Below are 26,822 nucleotides of genomic sequence, written 5' to 3'. Positions count from 1 at the left end.
ATTTAAAGATAGAATTTCTATATTAATAAAATTACAAGGGAAGGACAATGCAGCTATAAATATAGCTGTTCTGTTGCAATCAAGTTAGGCTAGGTATACTACAATATCCCAGTGCTTGGGCCACTAAAGCAGGAGGGGAAAAGAGCCAATCTAAGACAAACAGTGAGTTCAAAGGCAAAGGCCAGTCTGAGCTATATGGTGAGAACTTATCTCTTAAAAAAAAATAGCTGTTATTAATTTTAAATAGATTGTCAGGTGGTGCTGGCTTACGCCTTTAATCCCAGCACTTGGGACACTCAGGCAGGCAGAACTCTGTGAGTTCAAGGCCAGCCTGGTCTACAGAGTTCCAGAGCAACCAGAACTGTTATATAGAGAAACCTTGTCTCTGAAAACCTCCCCCCCAAAATATTATACAGATTGTTCAACTTTACAAAGCTACTCTATGGCAAACAATATTACAGTGCCTGAAAATAATGGAAACACAATTATCACATGACCTAGTAATTCTACCTCTCAATACACACAAAAGAATTAAAAACAGACTTGAGCAGATATTTATATATTCATGTTCACACCAGTGTCTTTTACAGTGGGTAAAAGGTGGCAACAATCCACATACATGATATGAAAGAGCTACTATGTGTGCACACACTCGCACACATATGAACACACGTGCACAGTGGAATATTAGTCATAGAAAGGAATAAAACCTGATTTATGTCATAACATAGATAAAGCATAAAAATAAACAATTCTATGTGAAATACAGAACAATTCAAATTAATGGAGACAAAAAGCAAAATGGCGGGTACAAAGGGCCAGCAGGGAGTAGAGTCATGATTTGATAGACACAGGCTCTGGAGTCACAGGAAGAAGACAATCACAAAGACCTGTATGGCTCAGAGCAAACTTGGAATCTTAAGCATGATGAAAAGTTGAACGATTGGGAGTGGGACTGGGATCTAAGTTATACTTTAGGAGGATAATTCTGACAGCTTTTCTAGAAAACTACCAAGGAACAAATGACAGTCTTAAAAAGATGACCTGTTTTAACCAAAGTGGAAAGCAGTAGGCTGAATAAATTAGGCTCAGATTTACATCTGTGTATAGGAGAGGCAAGCATGTCAGCATATACCAATATGTAATACACTTTGGCCATAAAATTTTAAGTGTTCTTAGCTTCAGACTAATTAAGATTGTAATTTATTTACAAAAAGAATATAGGACCCCAATCATATAATTCATATTTTAATGCACATTTTATGAAGAAAACAAAGTTTTAGTGAATCTAAAAGGCGAGGAACAAGAATCAGGCCTATTCTTGTGTTTCCTTACTCGCCATCCCCTTTTTAGCCAGTGTCATCTAAAATCCCGATGGCCAATAAGTTTACTAAGTTAGATAGTAATTTTGAAAATAGAACTTATTTCTAGAGTACAGTAAAAATGTGGTTGTGTGTTAAAAAAAAATGTATGTAATTTTTAAAGTAAGATAAACACTAGAGCTTATGTTCAACTGCTTGAAAGACCAACCAGTACTTTATATTAGACTAGCTATACCAGGGGGAAAAAAAATAAAAAGCTTGTAATTTTAATCATTATAATTCAAAACAGTTTTAAGTAACTGGAATAGGCCAAGCCCTTGTGCAGCACATACACCCAAACTGAAAATATAGAACATATCTTGGGATACAATTTTTGTAGCAGGCCTCACTTCATGGACCAACCAACTATACGTGGTCTTTGTTTATTCATCCTTAAAATTAAATAGCAGAGAAAATATGTTTTCTTAGGATGAAACAAAATGTTCTAATTTTTTTTTTCAGAAGTGAAACTCATGTATCCCAAAACTTGGTTTCTACCAGATAGGTTTCAAATTCACACAACTTAAACACAGACGGAGAAATACCTAATGAACTTGATCCATCTTTTCCCCAAAGTATTACATACAATTAAAATACAGTATTATCTATATGCAAAACATACTAAGAATTGGAAGATGTTGGGTAATAGGAAGAGAACTCTTCAAAATCTATTGTTTGCAGTTTGCAGAATCGGATAATCTTCTCTAGGAAGAATAATGTCAACATAGCAGCACTATATTCACCAGGAATGCCCAGGGCTGACAGCTTCATCATGTAGCAGGAAACCAAACCTTCTGGCTGCTCACAATGTCACTGAGCTTCCCTTTAATCTTCAGGAAGTGTCTCTTGAACTCTAATCCATCACCCTATTTTAGGAATAATATTTTAAAAATATAAAAAAAGATTTTGTCAAAAGATCATATTCTCAGTCCTGGTCACTAGAAACAAACACCCTCAGATATGTCTAGATCAGGCATATCTGAGGTGTCCCTCAAGTCTTTTATTCCCTCCTCCTGTCTTCTGAGAATACTGGACTGCAGATATGCACAATTCCAGCTTAGCATTCCACATAAATCTGTAGCATTTTGACTTATTCAAGCAAGCTATTATATAAATCTATGGGTTCTTCATTAGTAATTTATTAAATGTAACCTGAGTCCAGTCACTTGTGAAGACCAAATATTATGGTGGAAATGGCTACATAAGTAACTCTCACCTGCTTATGTGCTCTTCACTTTCTCATCAAACTGAGCAGAGAAAGTAGAATAGTTTTTTTGCTGTTTCAAGGGTTAGTACCTTTGGACCTACACCAGTTGCTTTCCATAAGCAGTAGAGTTTGTGAACTAAAAAGCCACACTCAAGTCCTGTCACAGTTTTATCACAAAAATGCCACTAAACTCGGTCATGACAACAGTTTCAATAGAGGAGAAGCCTTCATAATTTAATTACATACCAAGAATCTAGAAAAGAATACTACAACTTATTTCCAATATAAAGAATGTGAATTATTCTTCAACCACCTCTTGAGCCACATATAAACATACATTATACTGATTTGGCTTTACAAAGAATAGGCTTTAAAACTAAAAATAATATGTGAGTAAAATCATAATATTTATCACAAAGTTAATGAGTTCCACTACATTATAATGTGCAAGCTTTTAAAAGTCATAACTTTTATTAAACAGAGATACTATATATTAATCAAAATAATCTGAGTATTCCAAAGCAGTATGAATGATAACTATTGGGAAGTATAATTATTTTCTTTACTCTTTATTCTTTTACTCTTTACTTTTCTGTACACTACCAAAAAAGTAAAAACAGTTTTTCAGGGGGAACAAAGTTCCATGGAGGGCTGGCCTCACACTAGCCGTGTAGCCACAGATGGCAGTGAATTTCGGGTCCTCCCCCTACTGGGTGCTGGGAAAACAAGCATCCACGGCCACATATAGCTCTGTCCGGTGCTGGTGATCCAATTGAGAGTGCACGCCAAGCAAGCACCCTAAAACCTGCACTACTTCCCCAGTCTGAAGCACGATTAATAAAAGCTCAGAACAGAAACTGGGGTTCAATCTGAAGAATAGAAACGCAAACCAGCCAGCCCCTGGCTCTTACCTCAACCTCAGTCGGAAAAATGGTTATCCTGCCTCCAGGAATCTCAGAATGAGACTGAGCCTGTCTTATCCTCTCTAGTTCTGAGATTAAAGGCGTGCACCACAACCGTCTGGTTTCTAAGGCAAGCTAGTGTGGCTACTGGGATTAAAGGCATGTGTCATTGCTGCCTGATCTGTAAGACTGGCCAGTGTGGTTGTTTTACTTTTCTGATGCTGAATCAAGTTTTATTTATTAAAAATACAAATGAAATTCCACTACACCAGTCCCTCAAGATTCTTATACTAAGGAAGGTGTCAGGAAAAAGAGAAACAATCAAAGGATATATTAGAAAAATAGATGGCAAAAGTCAAAGCTTATAACACTAAATAAAAATAAGCAAGTTACAGAATATTTATAAATGCCAAATAACTAGTCACATATTCATGTGGCTATACTTCAAAACTTTCTGTGCGGGTCTGAAACCACACAGAATTCAATTTTACATGGCCTATATACCATGTGCATCCCTTCGTATACACAACTATGATATAGTTTAATATGTAAATATAGCATAGTAAAAGGAACACAGTTAGTAGTAAAATAGAACAACTGTAACAATATTCTAGAATAAAACTGCCAGCATTATGACCTTTATACTTTGGAGCCATTACTAAATAACTATGACCCCCATATAAAAAGCATGAAATACTGACAGTCAATATTAAAGCCAAAATTAGTATTAGGCCAGTAATATATATATAGCCTGAACAAAAACATGTGCATATTTACTCTAGGCAAAAGGAAAATTGAGGTCCTAGTTGGGAAATAGGGGAAGACTACTTAAGAACTCATTAAGCTAATCAGAACTGTGCTGAACCTAAAAAACCCCAAGAAGCAGAAGTGCTGAGGGGTGGACTGCTGCATTTAAAAATAAAATCATAAAACCATTTAAAAACCCACAGAAATAGTTCCATACTAATAGGAAATACTATAAGTAAAACATATAAGAAATACCTTTGAAAGTCGGAAGTCAACCAGTATCTTCTCATCCATTTCTACCAAATTTATTTTGAAAATCAACTTATTGTTTCTTCTATCAGTTGTTGATACAGTAACCTAAGGCAGTAATAATAAGTTCAAGCTACATGTATGCATGAGTAAAAAATATTCTTAACAAAACCTCTAAATCAACAGGTCATACTACAATCCTTGCACGACAAGAGAGGCATGAAGAACACTATAAATTACAAGGCTAGAGAGCGAGTGCAGGTTAAGAGCACTTGACACTCATTCTTCCAGGACCTGAGTTCCATTCCCAGCACCCATGTCAGGAGGCTCCCAATCACCTATAATTCTAGCTCCAGAGCAGCTGATGCCTCCACAGAAAATGACATACACTTGCACACAGACACACGCATGTACTCATAAGCGCAAATAAATCTTATAAAAGCAAAGCAGAACTTAAAGAAACAATTAAAAGAAACAGGAATATAATGAAGACTGGGGGTGCAGCCCAACATGTACAAGGCAGTCAATCAATCAATCTCACATACGAGAAAGAAAACAAAACAAAAAGCTGTATCTAGGCTGGAAAGTTGTAATAACAATGAGAGGATAGTGACAGTCTGGAGATATGACAACTCCCACTTCAGTCCCCAGCCCACAGACTAGAAAGACGCTGGGGCAAGATGACTGGTGTGAAAGAAAACCCACGGCCAAAGCCAGCAAAGACCCAAACATGTTGGTAAGAACATTTGTCAGCTGCAGCTTAAATATAAAAATACCAACTTTAGAGGTTTTAGAAAGAAAAAAAAAAATCTAAAACCTTCAACTGTTTCTTTTTTAAATTTATTACTTGCATTTTCAAAATACTCATTGACTGATATCTTTTACTCAAATATTTAATTTTTTATGGTTTGAAAAAAGACTGAAAACAAACAAAACATACCTGATTCATACAACTCTTCTTCCACTGATAGCCCAACTTCTCAAAAGTCTCTTTCAGGCACTGGTAGGATTTGTCTGCATCCAGTTTGGTGAAGAAGCGTGTCATTCTTTTGACCAAGCGTTGCCAGGGATTCTACAACAAAGAAAGTTCATTAGATCCCATGTGACCAGTTTACAGCAGTTAGTCTGAAATGCTTCTCCTTCACTTGGGACTCTCATAAAGGCCTCCTCTAATTATTTCTTCCTTATCCAAATAATATATATCACTAAATGTATTAATCCCATATACCTAAGATTTAAGACAATAAAAATAAAAGGCAACAGTTATTTATCTGAAAGATTAAGTTCCTTACCTGTGAGGAGCCAGGGGTACCAAGTAACTGACTGTTTACAAGCATATGATCAGGACACGTGGGCTGGGAAAAGCTGATGCCTTGTACCAGTTTGTCAACATAGGAGGAACTGGTGTCCCACAAGGAAAGCCCTGTTGGTGGCTCTGGCTGCGAACTAGAGTATTTCACGTTTTCTTCACTGTGACAATAAGACAAAAAAAGAAAAGCAAGTCTTTAATTCTCTGTTTTTAAGGTCATTTCATTCTTTTTAACTATTTACTTGGTGGGCATTTTTTGTTTTGTTTTATTTGAGACAAGACTGCATCTTGCTACTTAGACTGGCCTGGAACTGTCCCTCCTCCTACCTCAGCCTCTCAATTAGCAGTTATCTTTGACTGGATGTGTGCTACAGTGTTAGCCTAAAAATGTCTTTAAAGAAAGTCCACCAGGCCTGTCTTATACCACACACTCATTCCCATTTTAGTGAAATTACTTGTATTATTAAGCTAAATATATACGTTTTATTCATTATTGGAAATAATTACATGTTTAGAAAAAAAGCTTAATCTGCCAATGCATGGTGGTGCACCCCTGAAATCTCAGCCCTTAGGAAGCAGACACAGGAGCATTAGTACAGGTTCAAACCAGTTTGCACCTCCGAGTTCTAGTTCAGTCAAGTAAGACCCTATCTCAAAAACAAAAAAATTACTGAACTTTAGTAATTCTTACCTGGAAGCACTATTTACTGGAGAAAAGTCCAAATTGGAATGGATGTGCTTAGAGAATGACTCTGACATACCACCTGAAGTGGCTCGGGGCCTCTTTGCTCCTAAAAAGGAATAAACACAAATCTTCTATGAAAGTATTAACTAACCCAACTGGCACATCTAAACCCATTTAAACCCATTAAAGCCACATCTAAACCCATTTACTGAACATAAAATAATATAAAGTCTTTTCTTAAACAATTTTATAAGAAATGTTACATTAGTGTTTCACTGAGGCCATAATTTTAATGACATCTTTAATGGTTGTAACACGATAGTCAACAAAGGACTAGCTAAATAACTAGAACTTTTAAAATTTTTAAATAACTCATGATTATGACAGCAAATACTAAATCTGTTCCGATATTCTCTTCCTTTGAAGACGCTTTACCAAGAACAGTCGCGACACAGAAAATGAAGCCACTTTAAACTCCCATTCCTCAGCTGGGCTGTGACAGTCCATGCCACTTCTTATGCCCATTTCCTCAAAAAGGATTATTTCAAAACTTCTCTTCTGAATTATCAATACTACACTCCATTTCATCATTATTTAGCATGATATATTATCCTCCTTTTAGAAAAAAATGCTATAGACCTAAAGTAACTCAGTATGACACTATCAAATCTACAAATAGACTTGTTTAAGCCTCTAGTTCTCGTTGCATCCTCCCCTCAAATATTAAGCTTGATACTTGTATTATGGGTCCATTATCCCTTCCTCAAAACACAGACACACACATGCATGCACATGCACGTGTAAACGCACACGTGCACACACACACACATCTTCCTCAGAAACCCTAATCCTGATACTCTTTTACTCACTCCCCTTTCAAGTAAATTAAAAAGTATGTCTTTCAAACTGGGCAGTGGTGTCACACACCCATAATCTCAGCACTCAGGAGGCAGAGGCAGGTGGATCTCTGTGAGTTCAAGTCCAGCCTGGTCTATAAGAGCTAGGCCCAGAACAGGCTCGATAGCTATAGCAAAACCCTGTCTCGAAAAACAAAACACAAGGGGCTGGAGAGATGGCTCAGTGGTTAAGAGCATTGCCTGCTCTTCCAAAGGTCCTGAGTTCAATTCCCGGCAACCACATGGTGGCTCACAACCATCTGTAATGAGGTCTGGTGCCCTCTTCTGGCCTGCAGACATACACACAGACAGAATATTGTATACATAATAAATAAATATTTAAAAAAAAAAAAGAAGAAAAGAAAAACAAAACACAAAAAGTAAAAACCATTCCAGAATCTCACCACTGAGCATTCAGGGAGATAACAACCAGTCAAATGACAGAATTAATAGATTCATAGATTCCAGTTAACAGTCAATGGATTGTTGAAGTCATGGGGAGGAAAAAGGGGTGGAGGGGAGAACAGAAATAATCTAGAGTGGCAACCACAGTAAAGTGTCTAAAGATGACTAAAGGAAGAAACCTCAGGGATTTACGAAATCAGGATACTGAAAAGATCATCTAAATGAATATTTCACTTGCCAAGCTCCATGAACATTTAGTATTGTGGCACGGAAGCACAGGCACAGGCCTCTAATTTTAGCACTCAGGGGCTCCTACAACAATCCAGTGGGGAGACGATGGTATTTTAATGACTGGAATCATGTAGGAACTGTGGGTAGCACACTATGATGAGATCTTTCCTGGAGGTGAAAGAACTTCAGATGAACGGAAGATAAACAAAGTGAGAGTGAACCATCAGGGAGACGTCTACCTGCCCCTCTTCCTGACCCGAGGGCATGAAGGTGAGGGAAAGAAAACATCCACAACATCCTCTGGATGAACTGGATTTCAAACAGAGCAAGGTGTAAGAAAAAAAAAATTCACAGAAGAACTAAAGATAAATTCCTCATTCGACTGTAGACTACGGTCCTCTCTCCCTCTACTCAGTAGAACATTTTACTGGCACTGTCTAACACAATTTTCTTTGATTCTTGGTCTATTACAGCATCATCACTGGATTGTGGAGTCTAGAAATCACTCAATACTCTCCATGAAAGCTGTCTACCAAGATCACTACCAGGGGCTGGAGAAATGGCTCAGAGGTTGAGAGCATTGCCTGCTCTTCCAAAGGTCCTGAGTTCAATTCCCAGCAACCACATGGTGGCTCACAACCATCTGTAAAGGGGTCTGGTGCCCTCTTCTGGCCTGCAGGCATACACAGACAGAATATTGTATACATAATAAATAAATATTTAAAAAAAAAAAAGATCACTACCAGATCATAGACTCCAATGGAAAGGTTAAACCCATCCAACAGAACCTCTACGTAATGGAACATTCCTAGTCTCTAATAACTCACTTCTACAAATGTTTCATCCACCTTTCGGTTCTTTTTCTGTTTCTTCATTTCCACTTTCCATCTAAATAGCATTCCTCACACTTAGCTTAATATGGTTTAAGTTCCCCATAATTGGTATCTGAAGCTTAGTTCACACACACACACACACACACACACACACACACACACACACACACGCTTGGAAAGTTTACTCAGCTCCAAAAAAAAAAGAACAAACACAAGGTCATGTCACAGCAAGCTGACCTTTTTCAAGTTCTTCAAATACACTCAAAGTACAAAATCTAAGATATGTCCAAATGCTGCTGCTTCTGCACAGAATCAAACATGGTAGTGGCCCACGCCTTTAATGGTAGCACTTGGGAGGCAGAGGCAGGCGGATCTCTGTGGAGTTCGAGGCCAGCCTAGATAACAAGAGCTAGTTCCAGGACAGGCTACAGAGAAACCCTATCTTGAAAAACAAAACTAAACAAAAACGCCTCGCCTGTTAGCTCCTTTTAATCTTCAAAATTTAGACTTCATGTCATTTCCTTATGAAGAAAAGTCTTCCTTGTTTCATGAGACTGTGTCAAAGCATTGAGCTATAGCATTCTTCTTAGGTGTTAATGAACAAAATTTTGAATTTGCTTTTCCTATTAGATATTAAAATCTTTCTTTCAGCAAACCAGAGTTAAGATATGGGTTTGTGGTATTTTGCTAAGCATGTTTCACAGAGAAAAATGAGCATATTTTTTTAATCTTTTACCTCTGTTAAGTGGCTTGTTGTACCATCTGTCTTTCTTAATGTCTGGGATGGTAATCCTTGCTGATGGATTCTCCACTAGAATTTTATGAAGCAAAGCTGAAAACAAAACAAGACAGCATTTGTAAAAGAGTTAAGCAGATGAGACCAAACCTAAATGTTAGGCACATGGCACACTTGAGATACACAGGCAGGATGTTTAAGAATGAAGCCAGCCTGGGACATATAGATTAATTTTAAAAAGAACTCATACCATTCCCAACATCAAGTCCCAGCACTCAGGAGACTGAGAGGACTGCCACAGTCAGGTTCAGGCCGTTCAGGCCGGCATGGGCTGACATAGACCTTGTCTCCAAAAACAAAAGGCATCTTATTATCAGATGTTAGCATCTGAATGCCAGTATGTAAAGGTAGAGACTGGAGGATCCGGGTCATAATGACACAGTTGAGCTCAGAAATTAGCCTGGGCTGAATAAAACCATTTCAAAACCAAGGTCAACAACAATAAAATATAGACAGAAACATACATGCGCGCGCGCGCGCGCACACACACACACACACACACACACACACACACACACACACACACTCAGAGTTTAAAAGACTTTTCTAAACCTGGCAATATAAGCCAGAAACCACAATGACAAGATTTTAGATAATGAAAAATTTAAGACATCTGCATATTAAAATAAGCAGCACAATCAAAATAAATGACAAGTTCAAGGAAATACTGTAAATAACACAATGGTCAAATAATATTAATGCCTTTTTGGAAAAACCCCCAAAGGATTAAGAAAAACTAAGCAAACTGATAAAGTTAATAACGCACTATTAAGTTTAAAATAAAACTTAGGAAGCAATATCAGTTACAGATTTATTGGTTAAAAACAATTACTTTCCCCAGGCACAGCGGCATACAATGTAATCCTAAGCTCCGTGAATATGAAAGTCAGCCTGGTCAATGCAGCGAATTCCAGGCCAGTCAGGGATACATAGTGAAACCCAGTGTTTCAAAATATAACAATGAAAAAGTAATGTAAATAAATAATAAAATGGCACAAACTTTTTAAAAAGTATATTTGTAAAATAAGCCAATAACACTTAAAAACATACATACTCTCTGAACTGTACAGTTCTGCTTGTGAAAGAAGGAAAAATTTTTATATAAATAAAGGATATACACAAGCATCAAGTAACATGATGCTTATCATACCTCTTCACTAAAAATAAAATTAAAGGAAAAAATCTAAATCTCACAGGGTGGTGGTGGCTCCCAGCACTCAGGAGGCAAAGGCAGGCGAATCTCTGTGAGTTCGAGGCCAGCCTGGTCTATAGAATAAGTTCCAAGACAGCCAGAGCTGTCATACAGAGAAACCCTGTCTTGGAGGAAAAAAAAAGAAACAAAACAAAACAAAAACAAAAAACAAACAAAAATAAATAAAATAAACAAACCCTAATCTCTAAACTGGATGAGGAAGACATGTCCATATAATGAATACCATCAGCCTTTAAAAGTATAATCAAGACTTATAATCAAAGTAGTTACTGTTATGGGAAATGCTAAATATCAAAACTGAGTTATAAAATATAAGTACTATGGTTTAATTTTTGCAAAAGTATATACTTATAACTAATATATACATATATAGTATACATTTGCTATATTTTTTTTTTCACATAAAAGTATAGGCATATATATCAGAATACCTTTAAAGATATTTCCAATGCCACAATTAGAGTTGTTTCCTTCCTCCTTCCCGCTTTCTTGAGGTGAGGTTTTTCACTATGCAGTCCTGGCTGGCTTGGAACTCCCTATGTAGGCTAGGCAGGCTCACAGAAATTCACCTGCCTCTGCTTCCTGAATGCTGGGATTAAAGATGTGTGCCACTACACCCAACCATTTTTTTCTTAAGTTTTACTTACATTTTCTAAGTTAGCTAAAAGGACTATGGGTCACTTACATTAAAGAAAAAAAGAAGAAGAAGGGAAGAAAGGAAGGAGAGGGAAGGGGAGGGCAGGGCAGGGCAGGGAGAGTAAAATCAGCTAGCATGAGAGACTTTATTACCCACAAAATCAATACTTTCAGTCTAACAACCAGTTACCCAGAGGAGCAGAATCAATTTTTTTCCAAGGATTGAGATACGTTTTTTTTTCTTTCCAATCAGAATATTCCTGACAGCTGTCACTGGGCTGGTCCCACGGCAACTCTAAAAATAAAACAAGATTAAGTTTTCTGAGTGTTCACAAAATTATGTAATAAAGATTTCAAGGAAAAACAATCACACAAAAGAATAAATGAACAATACATAAAAAGAATACAAGTTTCTTCCACAGTGATTCAATAAGGTTTTCATGCTAAGTTCATAGGAACCTACTCTTTCACATGAAGGCTAGAGATTTATTTAATGACAGAGTACGTGTCTGATAGGTGTTAGGTTCTGGGTTCAATCTCTGGCAACCCTAAAAGAAGTGTTGATTTTCATTGAATAGCTATACCTCATGAAAATGAATCTCTCTCTCGGTTACAAGTTTCAAGGTAGTTAAATAATATGCTAACTATAACAGGTTAAATGCATGTTTCCCCTCTAAATGTTTTCCTGAAATCCTAACCCCCAAGATAACGTATGTGAGAGCTTGATTGGAGGTTCTAGCAGGGGACGGCAGCTACTCATATACACTTGACTGAAGGCTGACTCTCCTCAAGAGAAGTGGTCCTCTTCAACCCAGTCCACTTCAGAAGAGGAAGGCAACACCAACCTAGCCAGCCAGAGATCAACAAAGGAAAGATGCTGCAGCCAATCACTCACTCTCACACTCCCAGAGATGGGTGATAGGATGAGAAGGAAAGCCCTCAAAAGTGGGATTTGGGGGGCTGGAGAAATGACTCAGAGGCTAAGAGCACTGGCCTCTCTTTTAGAGGTCCTGAGTTCAATTCCCAGCAACCACATGATGGCTTGCAGCCATCTATAATGAGATCTGGTGCCCTCTTCTAGTGTTAGACATACATGCAGGCAGAACAATGTCTACATAATAAAGTCTTAAAAAGATAAAAAGTGAGATTTGGTTCCTTATGAAGACACATCAGTGAGATGGTCAACTCCAAGAAAGAGGGCCTCAGGCCGGGCGGTGGTGGCGCACGCCTTTAATCCCAGCACTAGGGAGGCAGAGGCAGGCGGATCTCTGTGAGTTCGAGACCAGCCTGGTCTAGAGAGCTAGTTCCAGGACAGGCTCCAAAGCCGCAGAGAAACCCTGTCTCGAAAAACCAAAAAAAAAAAAAAAAAAAAAAAAAAGAAAGAGGGCCTCAGGATATGGCCATGCTTGCACCTTCATCACTCAGACCTCAAGCCTTCATGATCTGTATGAAATAGATAAGTCTGCTGTGCACAACGCACTCACTGTATGGTACTGTTACTGTAGCCCAAAGTAATTAACACTAACAATACTATTGCAGAGCTCTGCCGTTAAAGGCTGGGCTCACATCCTTTCTATTACAGAATTAGATTGCCTTAGGTTATTTCATTTTTATTTTGGTATAAGAAATCTGATTTTTCAGAAAAAAGTTTCTCATAATTAGATAGCCTTACCTCCAGCCAACATTGCAGTAAGTACTATTCCACAGGACCAAACATCAACTGGTTCTGCATGAAATTCTTTTCTCTTTAGAAGTTCGGGAGCAACATAAGGTAAAGTACCACACATCTTGTTCAGTAAGCGTTCGCGATTATTATGCCGAAACACTGTTGCCAAGCCAAAGTCAGAGATTTTGAGGTTATCTAAGACAAAAGAAAATAAGACCAGCACCGTTTAAAATAATCTGTAAATGTATAGGAATTACTTGAAATAACACTGGTTTCCCTTAAGGCTTATAGAATTTCTCCATCTGAAAAATCAGCAAATCTATGTATGTGTAAAAGAAAAAAAAGGCACCATCATTTATACTAAACTTGGCAAAGATCTCATCTTCTTATTAAACAAAGAAATATCATCAACACAAAAACCAGTTTGCACCAGGTTAAATAAAGATATTGTGGCTGCCCTCCTGGAAAACAAATCTAGAAAGAGGGTAGAGCAAAATTCTTCACAGACAGCTGTGGAAGGTAAGAAGTCATCAGCAAAGCTTTCTCAATGGCAAATGATGTCAGTTGGCAAATATGTGTGTGTGTGTGTGTGTGTGTGTGTGTGTGTGTGTGTGTGTGTGTGTATGTATGTATGTAACTAAACTAAAAACTGAGAAGCCATAAGAACATGTCAAAGCATCAAATCTGAGAATACAAGCAGAAACTTCGTGTCAAAACAAGCCAGAAGAACAAGCTTCTACTCTATCCTCCCATCTTTATCACACACAAACAGCACAAAACTTTCTGTTTTAACATACTGATGAATATCCACTGCATGCAAGTAATAGGTTCTATGTTAGTAATGCAAATGGTAGATGAAATCATTGAGAAAGACTGATAATAAACCATGGTATACAGGCTATGAAAATCAAACATCATAGAATGCCATAGCAAAGGGTCTAACTAAGGAGTTAGAGAAGCCTACCTATTATGAAAGATTATCAATAGATACAACCTTGCTGAAAGAAGCGTGGCCAAGGTGTCACAAACTGTGAAACATTCACTTTTTTAACTAACAATTCTCACTGCTAAAACCATATCTACCTACAGGAGAAATTCCACAAATTCACAACTGTAAGAATAATTGTAATAATATTAATTATAAATATCCATCACTAAATAAGTAACAAGATCTTAAAATACATTCATACAATGAAAACTATGGAAATACTTAACAAAACAAGGTCTGGGCATTCATACAGAATCAGATATCTAAGAAAAGGCTAGTAGCATAACAAATCTCATTTTAAGTATTTTTGTATTGAGTTTTTCTTCTATTTTAAGTTACAAACAAATGTCCATACCACATAACTTATAGCCAGTGTATTTGTTACCTATATTTAGCTTTGAGAGATATAGGTTGTAATTACATCTTTTTAATAATTATATATGATAAAATCTAGACCAACCACTGAGATTACAACTTCAAACTACTTCTAAGTAGCAGTCGTTTTGAATACTAATGGTTTACCATAGCATCTTTTGAGTTTGGTTGTTTCATCGTGTCTGTAACATAATATTAAGTTAGAAACTACAGAAATGAATTAAAAATTTAATTCATTTAATTAATTAAAAACAACAGAAATGAATTAAATTTAGAGATGTGATTTAGAGATATAACATGTCTGTGAAGGAAAGAACAGAAGGGAAGATTTTAGATTATGATGGGATTTTGTTTCTTTAACTTACTAACAAATACTAAGTAGAAACAAAATAAATATACAAGAATAACAGCACAATCAAGATGCACTTACCAGACATTCAGCTTAACATTTATATGAAATTCTTAAATTAATAAAGTTATATTTAAAAACAAAATAGCTGAATGGTGCTTAATCCAAGCACTTGGGAGACGGAGGCAGGTAGATCTCTGCATTCAAGGCCAACTTGGTCTACAGAGCAAATTGCGGGAGGGCTACAGAGAAACCCAAAACAAACAAACCAATAAATAAATAAACTAGGGAGGGAGACAGGGAAAAAGGGAGGCAGACAGGGAGGGAGGGAAAGAAGAAAGAAAAAAAAGAACAGGGTTAAAGAGATGGTTCCGTGGTTAAATCACTGACTGCTCTTCCAAAAAATTCTAATTCAAATGCCAGCATCCACATGGCAGCTAACGCGCCTCTGTACTGCAGTTCTTCTGTTCCCCACTAGCACTGCCGGCACGTGGTGCAGACACGATGCAGGAAAACACCACACACATACGCCTTTGCCTTTCAGAGCTCATCTATCCTAAGCCGTTCTTTAGCTGGTGTTAGAACGGGATTCCAACATGAACTGAAAACTGGCAGCTCTCTAGGCCCTCCCTGGGACTCTAACACCAAACTGAGGCTGCTGAGACTTCAAGTCTTGTGGATCAACAACTACTGGATATGAGTCATTCCATCAGAATACAGCCATTACTGAACTGCTGAACCACACACAGTTCATTAGCGTGAAGCCACGGTAATGAATCCCTTATTAATATACAAATATACACTATTTCATTCTATCATTGTTTCTTAGAAAAACCTGACTAATAACCAAAGAAGTGAAAAACATTTTTGTTGTCATTGCTTTGTTTTTGCTTTTTCAAGAAAGGGTTTCTCTGTAGCTTTGGAGTGTCTCCTGGAACTTACTCTGTAGACCACCCTGGCCTTGAACTTACAGAGATCCACCTGCCTCTGCCTTCCAAGGGCTGGGATTAAAGGCGTGTGCCACTACCACCTGGCTGGAAGTAAAAGACTTCTATAATAAAATCCTTAAATCCCTGAACAAAGAGATGAAGAAAGACTAGAAAATGGGAAGATAAGCCCAGCGGTGGTGGCGCAGGCCTTTGATCCCAGCACTCGGGAGGCAGAGGCAGGCGGATCTCTGTGAGTTCGAGGCCAGCCTGGTCTACAGGAGCTAGTTCCAGGACAGGAACCAAAAGCTACAGAGAAACCCTGTCTAGAAAATCCAAAAAAAAAAAGAAAAAAGAAAATGGAAAGACATTCCATGCTCGTGGATTGGTAGAATATTATGAAAATGACCATTTTACCAAAATCTATTTACAGATTCAATGCAATTACAATGTAAGTCACCATCTCATTCTTCACAGAAATAGAGAAAACTATCCTAAAATTCATATGTAATCATAAAAGACTCTGGATAGTCAAAATAATCCCAAGCAGAAAGAACAATGCTCGAGGATTTGAAGCTACAGGTCTCGAGCTGTATTACAGAGCTGTAGTGATCAAAACAGACATGTGGACCAACATAACAAAACCCAAGTCCTGAACATAAAAATGAGCTTCAGTCATTTAGTATTTGACAAGACGCCAAAAACATACCCTGAAGAAACAAAGTATCACCAAAAAAATGGTGCTGGGGAAACTAGATGTTCACGTGCAGAAAAATGGGACTATTTATCACCTTGCACAAAAACTAACTCCAAATAGATCAAAGACCTAAATGTGAAACCCCAAACACTGAAACTGCTAGAAGAAAACATAGGCAGTGCCTACCCTCTGCAACCCAGATGCAGGACTTTCTGAATCCATCTCCATTTGCCCGGGAATTAAGGCTAATAATTGAAAAGTGGGACTTCATAAAACTGAAAAGCTTCTGCAGAAGTGAAGAAACAGTCAGCTGGGTAAAGAGAAAACCCACACAGAGACTAGGAAGAAGAAAACTTCAAAAAGGGTAAGATGCTTAAATAACAACAAGGGTGTCTGAAAATATACAATCATAATCAACAGAGAATTAATATCCAGAATACATAAAAACCTCAGGAAACAAAGACTGAGAAAAACCCATTCTCCCCCACCCCCCAAAAGTTCTCTTTTTGGCAAGGCCTGGAAAATTTAACCCATTTCTGGCAAGGCCGATAGGTAGTTTGCTGTCTAATTCTGGGCATGACCCCAGAGCATATGTGCTGCCTGCTCTCCTCGCTTTCCTTACACAGACTTAGGGCCATACATAAAATGGCTATTCTATTAGGAAAACTTTACCTTGATGATTCTCCTCTGGGTGAGCTGGGGGTGGGGGTGGGGGGATGTTGTTAAAAATATACAGTGGATCTGATTCACCTCTTAAAACCTTTGATATTTCAAGTGTGACTATGAATTCAGGATTCTCAACAGGATGCTGCCTTTCCATTGTACCTTGTGACGAATTTGAAAGAGTCACAGTAATTCAGGACATTACACATTTGCAGAATTGTCCTGGAGAGAATGATTCTAAACAAAGGAGTCTAATAGTAATGCAAATAAAGATAATACCAAGCGTTAATAGAAAAGTCCAAGAACAGGGAATGAAGTGGAATCATAGAAAGTCATAATGCCCTTATTTTTATAGCTGTGCCAATGCCATAGGAAGCTGAGAGGAAGGGGATATGAGAACAACGTTAAGAGTAAGCCTTTTAGTTGTGGAGTTTCAGGATGATAAAGAAATCAGGTATATCCCCTACAGGAGATAGAGTAGTGTAAGATACAGAATGCAGTGATTCATCCTCGGCTGATGAGTTGATTGGCAGAGTTTAAGTTTAATTAAAGGTAAACATTAACCATTAGAGGCAAAACTTTCCCTCACTTTGCATGATGCTGTAACCGCAAATGCTGCCAACTGAGCACACTGTTCCACCTGTAGGTGTGCCTGGTTAGAAAACTTCCTTTGTTGCTTACTATACTGCTTATGCTTCTACTATCGAGGCTACCAATCAAGTAGGTAACTATTACTGGTGGGGAAATCTAGGGACTAAAAGGGAAGACAATAAGAACAAACTGGCAACTATTGTAATTATTATTAGAAACTTAAGGAAACAAATATGATTGTAAAACTGTTCATGCAAACTATTGAAACTGTATCAATAAAAGTGGCTCAGACTACCCGGGGCCACTTGTTTGAAACAGGTGGTCAGACTTTTCTTCTTTTGCCAACTTCAAACATCCATCCCAGGTCATCAGACCCGTTTAGAACAAGGCTCTCAGCAAATAACCAACAAACTGATAACACAAATGTGGTATAAAAAATGTGGTATTCTCCTTCTAGGAGCCAAAGACCATCCAGCAAAACTCCAACCCTCTTTGGAGTTTTGTTAGTCAGGGTATCCAAGAGACTCCCAAAACATCACAAGCTACTGCTACTACTCCTGCCCTTAGATGCTCCCCAGAGGTAGGAGATAAGCAAGTCCCCAGAGGTAGGAGATAAGCAAGTCCTTGTGGCTAAATACACAAGGCACAGGGCCCTGAGGCCCTTGAGCTGGAAGCAACCTAAATCCTGTGGAAGGCCTTTATTGGCACTATGCAAGCTTCCAAAGGAGGGAAGCAGCAGACAGTTCTACCCAGCTATGATGCCTATGAACCACAGCCACCACCAGCAGAGCACAATAACCCTAAGAGTGCAGTCATGGTATAGCTACCCTGACGCTCAAATTGGACTTCAGACCCATTCAACAAGAGAGAAATCATGCCCAGGAGTGGAAACCTTGTGAACTACACGGGGTTAGGGAAACCACGGATCTTGGAGGAGAGCCTACAATTGCCACTTTCCTAAGCCAGCATAATCCCTAACTACTACCCAAAGGTAAGTGTGGCCTCACCTCTCATCAAGGATATTTCCCTATACAACAGAATAAGACCATTATGGAAAACCAAAGGGCAGAGTTGTAGAGCCCAGTCCCAATGGATACATTTATAAGACATTCATGGACCATTGCAGAAGGACTGTAAGAGCCATCCGTTATTCCGGGTATTTGTCTACCTCATCTACAACTATAACATTAGACTTCTGAAGTCCAAATACAGGAAGTCTCCCTGATTCCCATAAATTCTTAGACTTTTCTTGAAGTGGGGAGGGGTTCCAGGATTTCAGTAATGTGGAAACCTTGATCAGGCCTATACAACTAACTTAATAAATAACATTAACAATGTGGACTCTTACCCCTTTCATCCAAGAGGAGGTTTTCTGGTTTAATATCCCTGTGAGTTATTCCAATTCCATGCAGATAGACCTGAGTAGGGGTAGAAACAGAACTCAGCAACTCACCTATGACTGCTGTTAATTTTGAGCACAGTATAAGAAGCTATGGTACCTACCACTCCTGCCATGAGCTGATGGAAGAACCTCTGAGCATCTTGTTCAGGCATGCCTATGTCTGGCTCTGGAAGAAACAATCATTGATAGTCTACTGAAAACATATACTAAGGCTTTTACTCCTCATCTCATTTATATTGTACTAAAGCAAACAAACTTATACTAACAAAAGATTCAAGCCTAATAACAAATATATTACTAAATGACTCAAATCCATCTAGCTGCTAAATAGCTAAAATTAGCTAACATCGTAGGAAAATCATAAAAACAACAAAGTATTTTAATCTTATACCAACTCCAATGATTGGTTTCCTTCACATTTCCCTCTACTTCTTCTAAACACAAAACTCAGGGCTGGAGAGATGGCTTAACAGTTCAGAGTACTAGCTGCTCTTTCAGAAGACCAGGATTTGATTCTCAGCACCCACATGGCTCCAGGGGATCCAGTGCCTCTTCAGGCCTCTTACAGCATCATGCATGCGGAGTACACAAACTATAGAACATCCTAAGGTAAATAAACAAACTGTAAACAGTTCCTGTTTTCCTCAATATTTCAGTACAACTACCAACAAGGAAATCTAGTACAATTTCACTACTTAACAAATTTAAATCATAAAATTCTCATATTACAGACTCAAGAATACCTCTTATTGGTCATGTTTTATTGTTGCATAATCAACGTAGAAATAAAACTGATCAAATAGCTATCTAACATTAAAATAAGGTGAGATAGTTGGGCGGTGGCAGCCTTTAATCCCAGCACTCCGGAGGCAGAGGCAGGCAGGCCTCTGCGTTCAAGGCCAGCCTGGTCTGGAAAGTGAGTTCCAGGACAAGCAGGACTACACAGAGAAACGTCGTTTGAAAAAACACACCACCAAAAACTACAACGGAAGGCTCCAGTGATAGCTCAGTGGTTAAGAAGAGCAGCTGCTCTTCCGGAAGACCCAGGTTCAACTGCCAGCACCCACATGGCAGCTGTAACTGTAACTCCTGTTCCAGAGGATCTAAAACCCCCACACATATGAGACAGAAGAGACACCAATGCACATAAAATAACAGTCTTGAAAAACTTAATTAGTTAACAAATAATAAAATGAAGTACAACTGAATGTGGCTTAGTAGTGAACCACTTGAAGGGTCTACAGAAAGACCCAGGGTTTTCTATCTAGCAATACACGCTACTAGAGCATGTACTCACACTCGTGTGTGCGCGCGCACACACACACACACAAACACACACACACATGCGATTTATAAACTTGTTCAGTAAAATAATTATCTTAAATCTTTTCCATACCTATTCTATCAAAAAGCTCTCCTCCACTACAGTATTCCAGAAATAGATACTGGATATTGCCTTCTCTCCTGTGGCCATAGAATTTCACTACATTCTCATGATTTAACATCTTATTGATGCAGATTTCTTTCTTAATATTCTCTGGGCAGTCTATGGCCCGCTTCATGTCTACAATTTTCACTGCAACAGCTTCTTCGGTTATTCTATTCACAGCAAGTTGAACTCTTAAAAAGAAAAGGAGAGAGTTAAAACATTTTCACACCTGAATTCTATTTCTCCTAAAACTTCAAAAGATTAGTGATGCGTGCCTATAATTCCAGCATTCTGGAGACAAGAGCAAAAGATCCAAGTTCAAGAAATTCTTTATTTAAAAAAAAAAAAAAAACAGAACAGGCAAGGTGTGGCAACATGTCTTTGATCCCAGCACTGAGAAACAGAGATAGGCAGAACTCTTCGAAGTTTGATGCAAAAAACAAAAAGGTGGAGGTACATGGCTGGAGACTGCTCAGCAGTTAGGGGCACTTGCTTCTGTTCTGGGCACAATTCCTGGCACCCACATGGTCACAGCCATCTGTAATTCCATTTGAGAAGGATCCCACCTTCTTTTGGCCTCTGTCGGCACTATACACATGTAGTACACTAACATGTGAACACTCATATATATACATACATACATGCATATATATATATATATATATATATATATATATATACACACACATAAATCTTAAAAAGAGAAATCTTTAAAAGGTTAAATATAACTTTCCAAAATATTTTTTTCCTTCAACATTTTCTTCATTGAGGACAGTGAGATGGGTTCTGCCTTGTTCTCAAAAGAAATGAAAGGAAATGTGAATTACTACAGTTAATTCCAAAAATACTCCAAAAAGTCCTTACCTAGTGAGCTGCAGGGTAGGTAAGCAAATAAAGCTTGCTCAAGGACACAAAACACAGCCAGGAACTACAAGTGTGATGAATGAAATAAGTCAGGATGTCTCCAGGGACTTTTCATTATCTCATTTAAATTCTAAGATGCGTGGTTTGATAGAGAAAAAACTAACTTAACTCTTACAATTCAAGGAAAAGAAAGTTTTTAAAAAAGCTGGGTTGGGGCTGGAGAGATGGCTCAGAGGTTAAGAGCACTGGCTGCTCTTCCAGAGGTCCTGAGTTCAATTCCCAGCAACCACATGATGGCTCACAACCATCTGTACGGAGATCTGGCGCCCTCCTCTGGTGTGCAGGCATATATCGAGGCAGAATGTTGTATACATAATAAATAAATAAATCTTAAAAAAAAAAAAAAAAAAAAAAAAAAAAAAAAAAAAAAAAAAAAAAAAAAGCTGGGTTAATGCAGCCTTATAACACCTACCCTACCAGGGAGGCAGCAGCGCAAGGCAAACCTGGCAACTTAACAAGATTTTGGTCTGAACAAAAACAAAAGAAGAAATCTGGGTATTTTTATTGTTGTTGTTTTTAAGGTCAAGGACGGTTCCAAGGACTGAGCATTCACGCGGCAAGTGTGTGGACGCCCGAGGTTCAATCCCCAGTCGGAAGAAAGGCGGGGTGGGTGTGGATCTGTAAATTCACTTGCTAAGAGCCTTGATTTACAAATGCAAACATCTATCCCCTTTGCCACTAGAAATAAAGGATTTTTTATTTATTATTCACAGCGGATGGAAGGTAAAATTTAAACTACGGAGGCCTTCAAGACGGCTAAGCAGGTAAAGCCACCTGCGGTCAAGCTTGATCTAAGTTCAGTTTTCCGAACTCTAATGAAAACCAACTCCCACACGTTATCCTAGTACCTCCACACGCTCTAATAAATGTAATAAAAGATTTAAATGAGGGCTCAAACTTACTCTCCATAAGCACCTTCTCCCAAAGTTTGCACCAAGTCCCAGTCTTCCACAAAAGGCACTGCCATGGCTCCCAGGACAGCGGCTGCAAAATGTAGGATCCCAGAAAATGAAGGGGGGTGAGTGTAAACTCTCATCACTTGTAATGCCACTGAGCCATGCCTCCTACCATGATTCCGCAAGACTTTGTGGTTTCCCCTTACATCTCATCCGTTTCTACCCAAGTCACAATCCTAAATTTAGGCATTTTGTCCAGTATATCACAATCCCTGTTCAGCCACGTTTGTCCTCCGCCTTTATGCAAAACTGAATACTTGCTGGGATCGGAGGCTGAGACAAAGGCTTCCCGGTGAAGGACCGGGAGTTGGAGTTGCGGCCGGGAGCGCGGGGTTGGGGGGAGGGGGAGAAGTGTGAGTAACTTACAGTAATTACCGCCGGGGCAGCCCCTCCTCCTACCCGCTCACTTCCAATTCCCACCCCAACGGCACGAGTCCCCAGGACCCAGAGGGAAGGGGGCGGGGCCAAACTGTTGAGAGTAGCGGAAGGCAGGGACCCCTAGAGCCGGAAAGGTGTGCGAACCCCGGAGGCTCTGGTCCCTTTACCCCGGAGAGCTGCGGGCCACCAGCTCGACCCCGCACTTCGGGAGGCCCTCCCATCTCTCCCGTCGTCATGACCACTCCCTCACCGTGCCCGTCCACACTAATCAAGACCTCTGAGTCCTTCTCTGGAGTCCTCTTCCACCGTTCGGGGCGCTCTTGTCAACAAGCAGTCCTTTGCCAGCTGCCACGGGAATCCAAATGCAGAGCTTTTCCCGCCAAAACTTGCTTGCGTCATCCTGTCGCAAACGCGCACACCTTTGCCGTAAAGCGGGCCGGCGCGCGTTGTCCTATCCCTAGCTCTGCAGAAGAGCAACTTCAGTAGACCGACCCGGAAGAGGCTGTCCTTTCTAGCACTGGCCCTGCCCAGTCCAAGACACTCGCAGACGAGTTTGGTATTGAGCACCTCGATGAGAATTGATCTGAGTCCCAGAGTGAAATGGCATCGGGAATGTGCTCCGCTGGACGCCTTACGTTGCTCCAGAGAGGCGCCGAATCCTCCATCCAGACCGAGTGAGCGTCAGTTGGGCACAGGCCAAAGACTGGGTTCCTTGCTGCTCTGAGCCTGCAAGGGTTGCACCGTTAACTACCTAAACAGACCAGCTCGTGACCTCGGGGCCCCTGCTAGGAAGAACTTGTGAGGCTCAAACTGAGCGCCACAAAGTGCTCTGTAAATGCTAGACTGCGGTACCCTTACTTAATATTCAGTTTAGAAGCTAGCAACTACTTGTAGAATTGATCCAAATATATATATATATGAAGGAAAGCCGGGTGTGGTGGTGTATACTTGTAAACCTAGAATTTGGAAGGCGTATGCAAGGCAAGAAAATAGTTAAAGTCCAGCCCGGGTTATGCAGAGTTAGTCTTCTCAGACAAACAAAAAACGAAATAGTTTTAGAAATGACCACACAGCCGGGCGGTGGTGGCGCACGCCTTTAATCCCAGCACTCGGGAGGCAGAGGCAGGCGGATCTCTGTGAGTTCGAGACCAGCCTGGTCTACAAGAGCTAGTTCCAGGACAGGCTCCAAAACCACAGAGAAACCCTGTCTCAAAAAACCAAAAAATAAATAAATAAAAATGACCACACAGCCTCAAGTACGAGGGGGCAGGACAAAGATAGCATTTGGAGTTTACAGTCCAGTCAGGATCACCAGTTTTACCTGCACAAGTTCCAAAACTAGTTGAGCCCAACCTGTCTGTAGGAAAACCATTTGCCTAGTTTTACTAGCTTTCCAATTCTTAAACGAACATGCTGGCCCACACCTCTAATACCACACTTGAAACCTCAGGCAAGAGATAGCCAGCTAGACCCACTCTTTGTGGTGACTAGCTTGTAATGACAGCCAATGAAGGTTGGGGTAGGGAACTGCTTCAGGTTTGTCAGCCTGAGTCAAAGAGCATGATTCTGTCTTAAAGAGGAGCTGGATAGGGGGCTGGAGAGATGGCTCAGAGGTTAAGAGCATTGCCTGCTCTTCCAAAGGTCCTGAGTTCAATTCCCAGCAACCACATGGTGGCTCACAACCATCTATAATGAGATCTGGTGCCCTCTTCTGGCATGCAGGCAGGTATGGAAGGAATGTTGTATACATAATAAATAAATAAATATTTTAAAAAAAAAAGAGGAGCTGGGTAGAGTAGTACAATAAATATTAAGAGAAAACATGCAGCATAATCACAGAGTAGTTACCAGAGTAGTTGGTAAGCATGCAGAAAGCCTGGGATAAAGTGAGAAATGTCGACTCTCAGGGAAAGGACTTAGGTGCAAACTGAAACTTTGTGCTAGCTTTGCATCTCCACAAAATCTGTCAGATGTGAAGGGTGAAACGCCTGCAAATGTTTATATGTGAAGTTTTAAACCATGACATTAAAGGACTCGTGATGAAAACAAGTTTTTATGTCATTTCCCATTTCTTTGTAATTTCCTGTCTGCGTTCTGAAATCAAAAGACCCATGAGTTTCCTAAATTACTGAATGCAGTGTCATCACCTGGAAAAACTAGGTTCAGGCAGAGTATCAGCGCTCATTTATGTGTGTACGTGTGCTTGCTTTTATATATGTATACCACCATATATATATTTATGGCCTTATACTAGTCTCTAGGGAGATGGAGGCAGATCCATTCAGGGTCACAATGGCTACAAAGAAAGCTCCAGGACAACCTGGACGAAATGAAATACTGTCTCAAATTTAATGTGTCTAGAGATTCAAAAAAAATTGCCACAAGAGTAGCTAAACAAATTTACACACATACACACAAACCAAAACCATGCTAAAACTTCCTAAAAATAGTTACAAAAGAATAGTAGAAGACAGGTTTTGTAACACTTGCCTATGACCTTGAAGACAGAAGCAGAAAGACCAGGAATTCAAAATTGAAGCCAAGTAAGGAATTTGTTAAGAGGGTCTTTTGGGGGGGGGGGGGGCGTAAGCAACTGCCTCTATTCCTTTTTGAGTATGAGAAAATTTTGGAAAAGTGAAAGCCTACTGCAGATAAAAGGTAATAAGTACAAAATAAAGATGAATCCCAAAGTACAGAAAAGTGACTTGAATTGCATTGTGGGAAGCCCAGAATACTCAAGTTGAAATGACACCAGGCAACTCTAAATATGGAAGTTAAGCTGGGGCAGTCTCAAGACTACCTATGTATGAAACAGGCCTCTACACACTCTTCCTCAAAACTGGTAATAAGACTTCAGGGCATAAATAAAAAGAAGCTGGGCCGAAAAAAAAAAAAAAAAAAAAAGCTGGGCCAGGCGGTGGTGGCACACGCCTTTAATCCCAGCACTCGGGAGGCAGAGACAGGCGGATCTCTGTGAGTTCGAGGCCAGCCTGGTCTACGAGAGCTAGTTCCAGGACAGGAACCAAAAGCTATGGAGAAACCCTGTCTCGAAAATCCAAAATAAAATAAAAATAAAAAGAAGCTGGCCTGTAGAGTAAGCCCAGTAAACGGTGTGGTTATAGTACTGAAAACAGCAATTAAATTTAAGTGTACATACTGAGAGTTGAACCTCTAAGTTTTCTTTTCCTACTTTACTTCAAAAAGGTGACAGTCTGGACAATATCCTTAAATAAGAGGACATACAAACCTTGAATTTTAGGGATGGAAGAAAAAAAATGTAACACCAATATCGATGATTTCTCAGTGTAGCAGCCCAGCCTGATCACTATATTGAAAAGCACAAGCAGACTCCCTTTCTACTACCCAGAAGTATAAAAGATGTCAGCCAAGAATTTGGGAACGTTTTTAATTGGAAAGGCAGCAAAACAATGGAACAGTCAGACAACAAAAAGTCTTAAAACTTTAGAAACAGAAAGCAGAAAAGAAAAATAATAAAATACTTGAAAACATGGTTGGAGATAGAAATTAGCTCACTGACAGAGTGCTTAGCTAACATGCACAGGGCCCTGGGTTTGTCCCAATGCAACTCACACAAACAGAGAGAAAGAGAGGGAGGGAGGGAGGGAGAGAGAGAGAGAGAGAGAGAGAGAGAGAGAGAGAGAGAGAGAGAGAGAGAGAGAGAGAGAGAGAGAATATGAGAATACAGCTTAGGAAATCTCCCAAGAGATGAAAGATAAAAGAACAACTGAAAATTTTAGGAAACTGACTCAGGAAGCCCCACATTCAAGTAACGTTACGGGATTTGAGTCAACAGTTAAGACCCTGACAGCTCTTCCAATTCCCAGCACCCACATAGCCGCTCATAAATGTCTGTAACTCCAGTTCCAGAAATCTGATGCCTTCTTCTGGACTCTGTGGGCACCAGGCATACACATAACACACACACATATGCAGGTAAAACACCCAATCACATAAAATAAAAGTAAATATTTAAAGTGTCAAACTGTG

General features: G+C 39.4%; 1 protein-coding gene across 2 annotated transcripts; it reads right to left on the bottom strand.

Annotated features, from left to right (window-relative positions):
- Positions 1-545: 545 nt before the first annotated feature.
- Positions 546-23,299, bottom strand: Chek1 (checkpoint kinase 1). Of its 2 annotated transcripts, none has more exons than XM_075966378.1 (13): positions 23,090-23,299; positions 22,383-22,464; positions 20,524-20,747; positions 19,229-19,293; positions 19,074-19,143; positions 13,143-13,331; positions 11,661-11,765; positions 9,562-9,657; positions 6,467-6,566; positions 5,759-5,936; positions 5,407-5,538; positions 4,473-4,574; positions 546-2,227 (listed from the first exon to the last, which is right to left on the bottom strand). In XM_075966378.1, the coding sequence occupies exons 1-13, from the start codon at positions 23,211-23,213 to the stop codon at positions 2,132-2,134; spliced, it is 1,563 nt and encodes a 520-aa protein (XP_075822493.1). In that variant the 5' UTR covers positions 23,214-23,299; the 3' UTR covers positions 546-2,131. The 2 variants fall into 2 exon arrangements, with proteins under 2 accessions (XP_075822493.1, XP_075822494.1); XM_075966379.1 differs by having other exon boundaries at positions 23,065-23,260.
- Positions 23,300-26,822: the final 3,523 nt, after the last annotated feature.

The sequence above is a fragment of the Microtus pennsylvanicus genome, chromosome 3, assembly GCF_037038515.1.
Source record: "Microtus pennsylvanicus isolate mMicPen1 chromosome 3, mMicPen1.hap1, whole genome shotgun sequence".
Taxonomy (NCBI): Eukaryota; Metazoa; Chordata; class Mammalia; order Rodentia; family Cricetidae; genus Microtus; species Microtus pennsylvanicus.
This window is presented reverse-complemented; position numbering and strand designations above follow the sequence as displayed.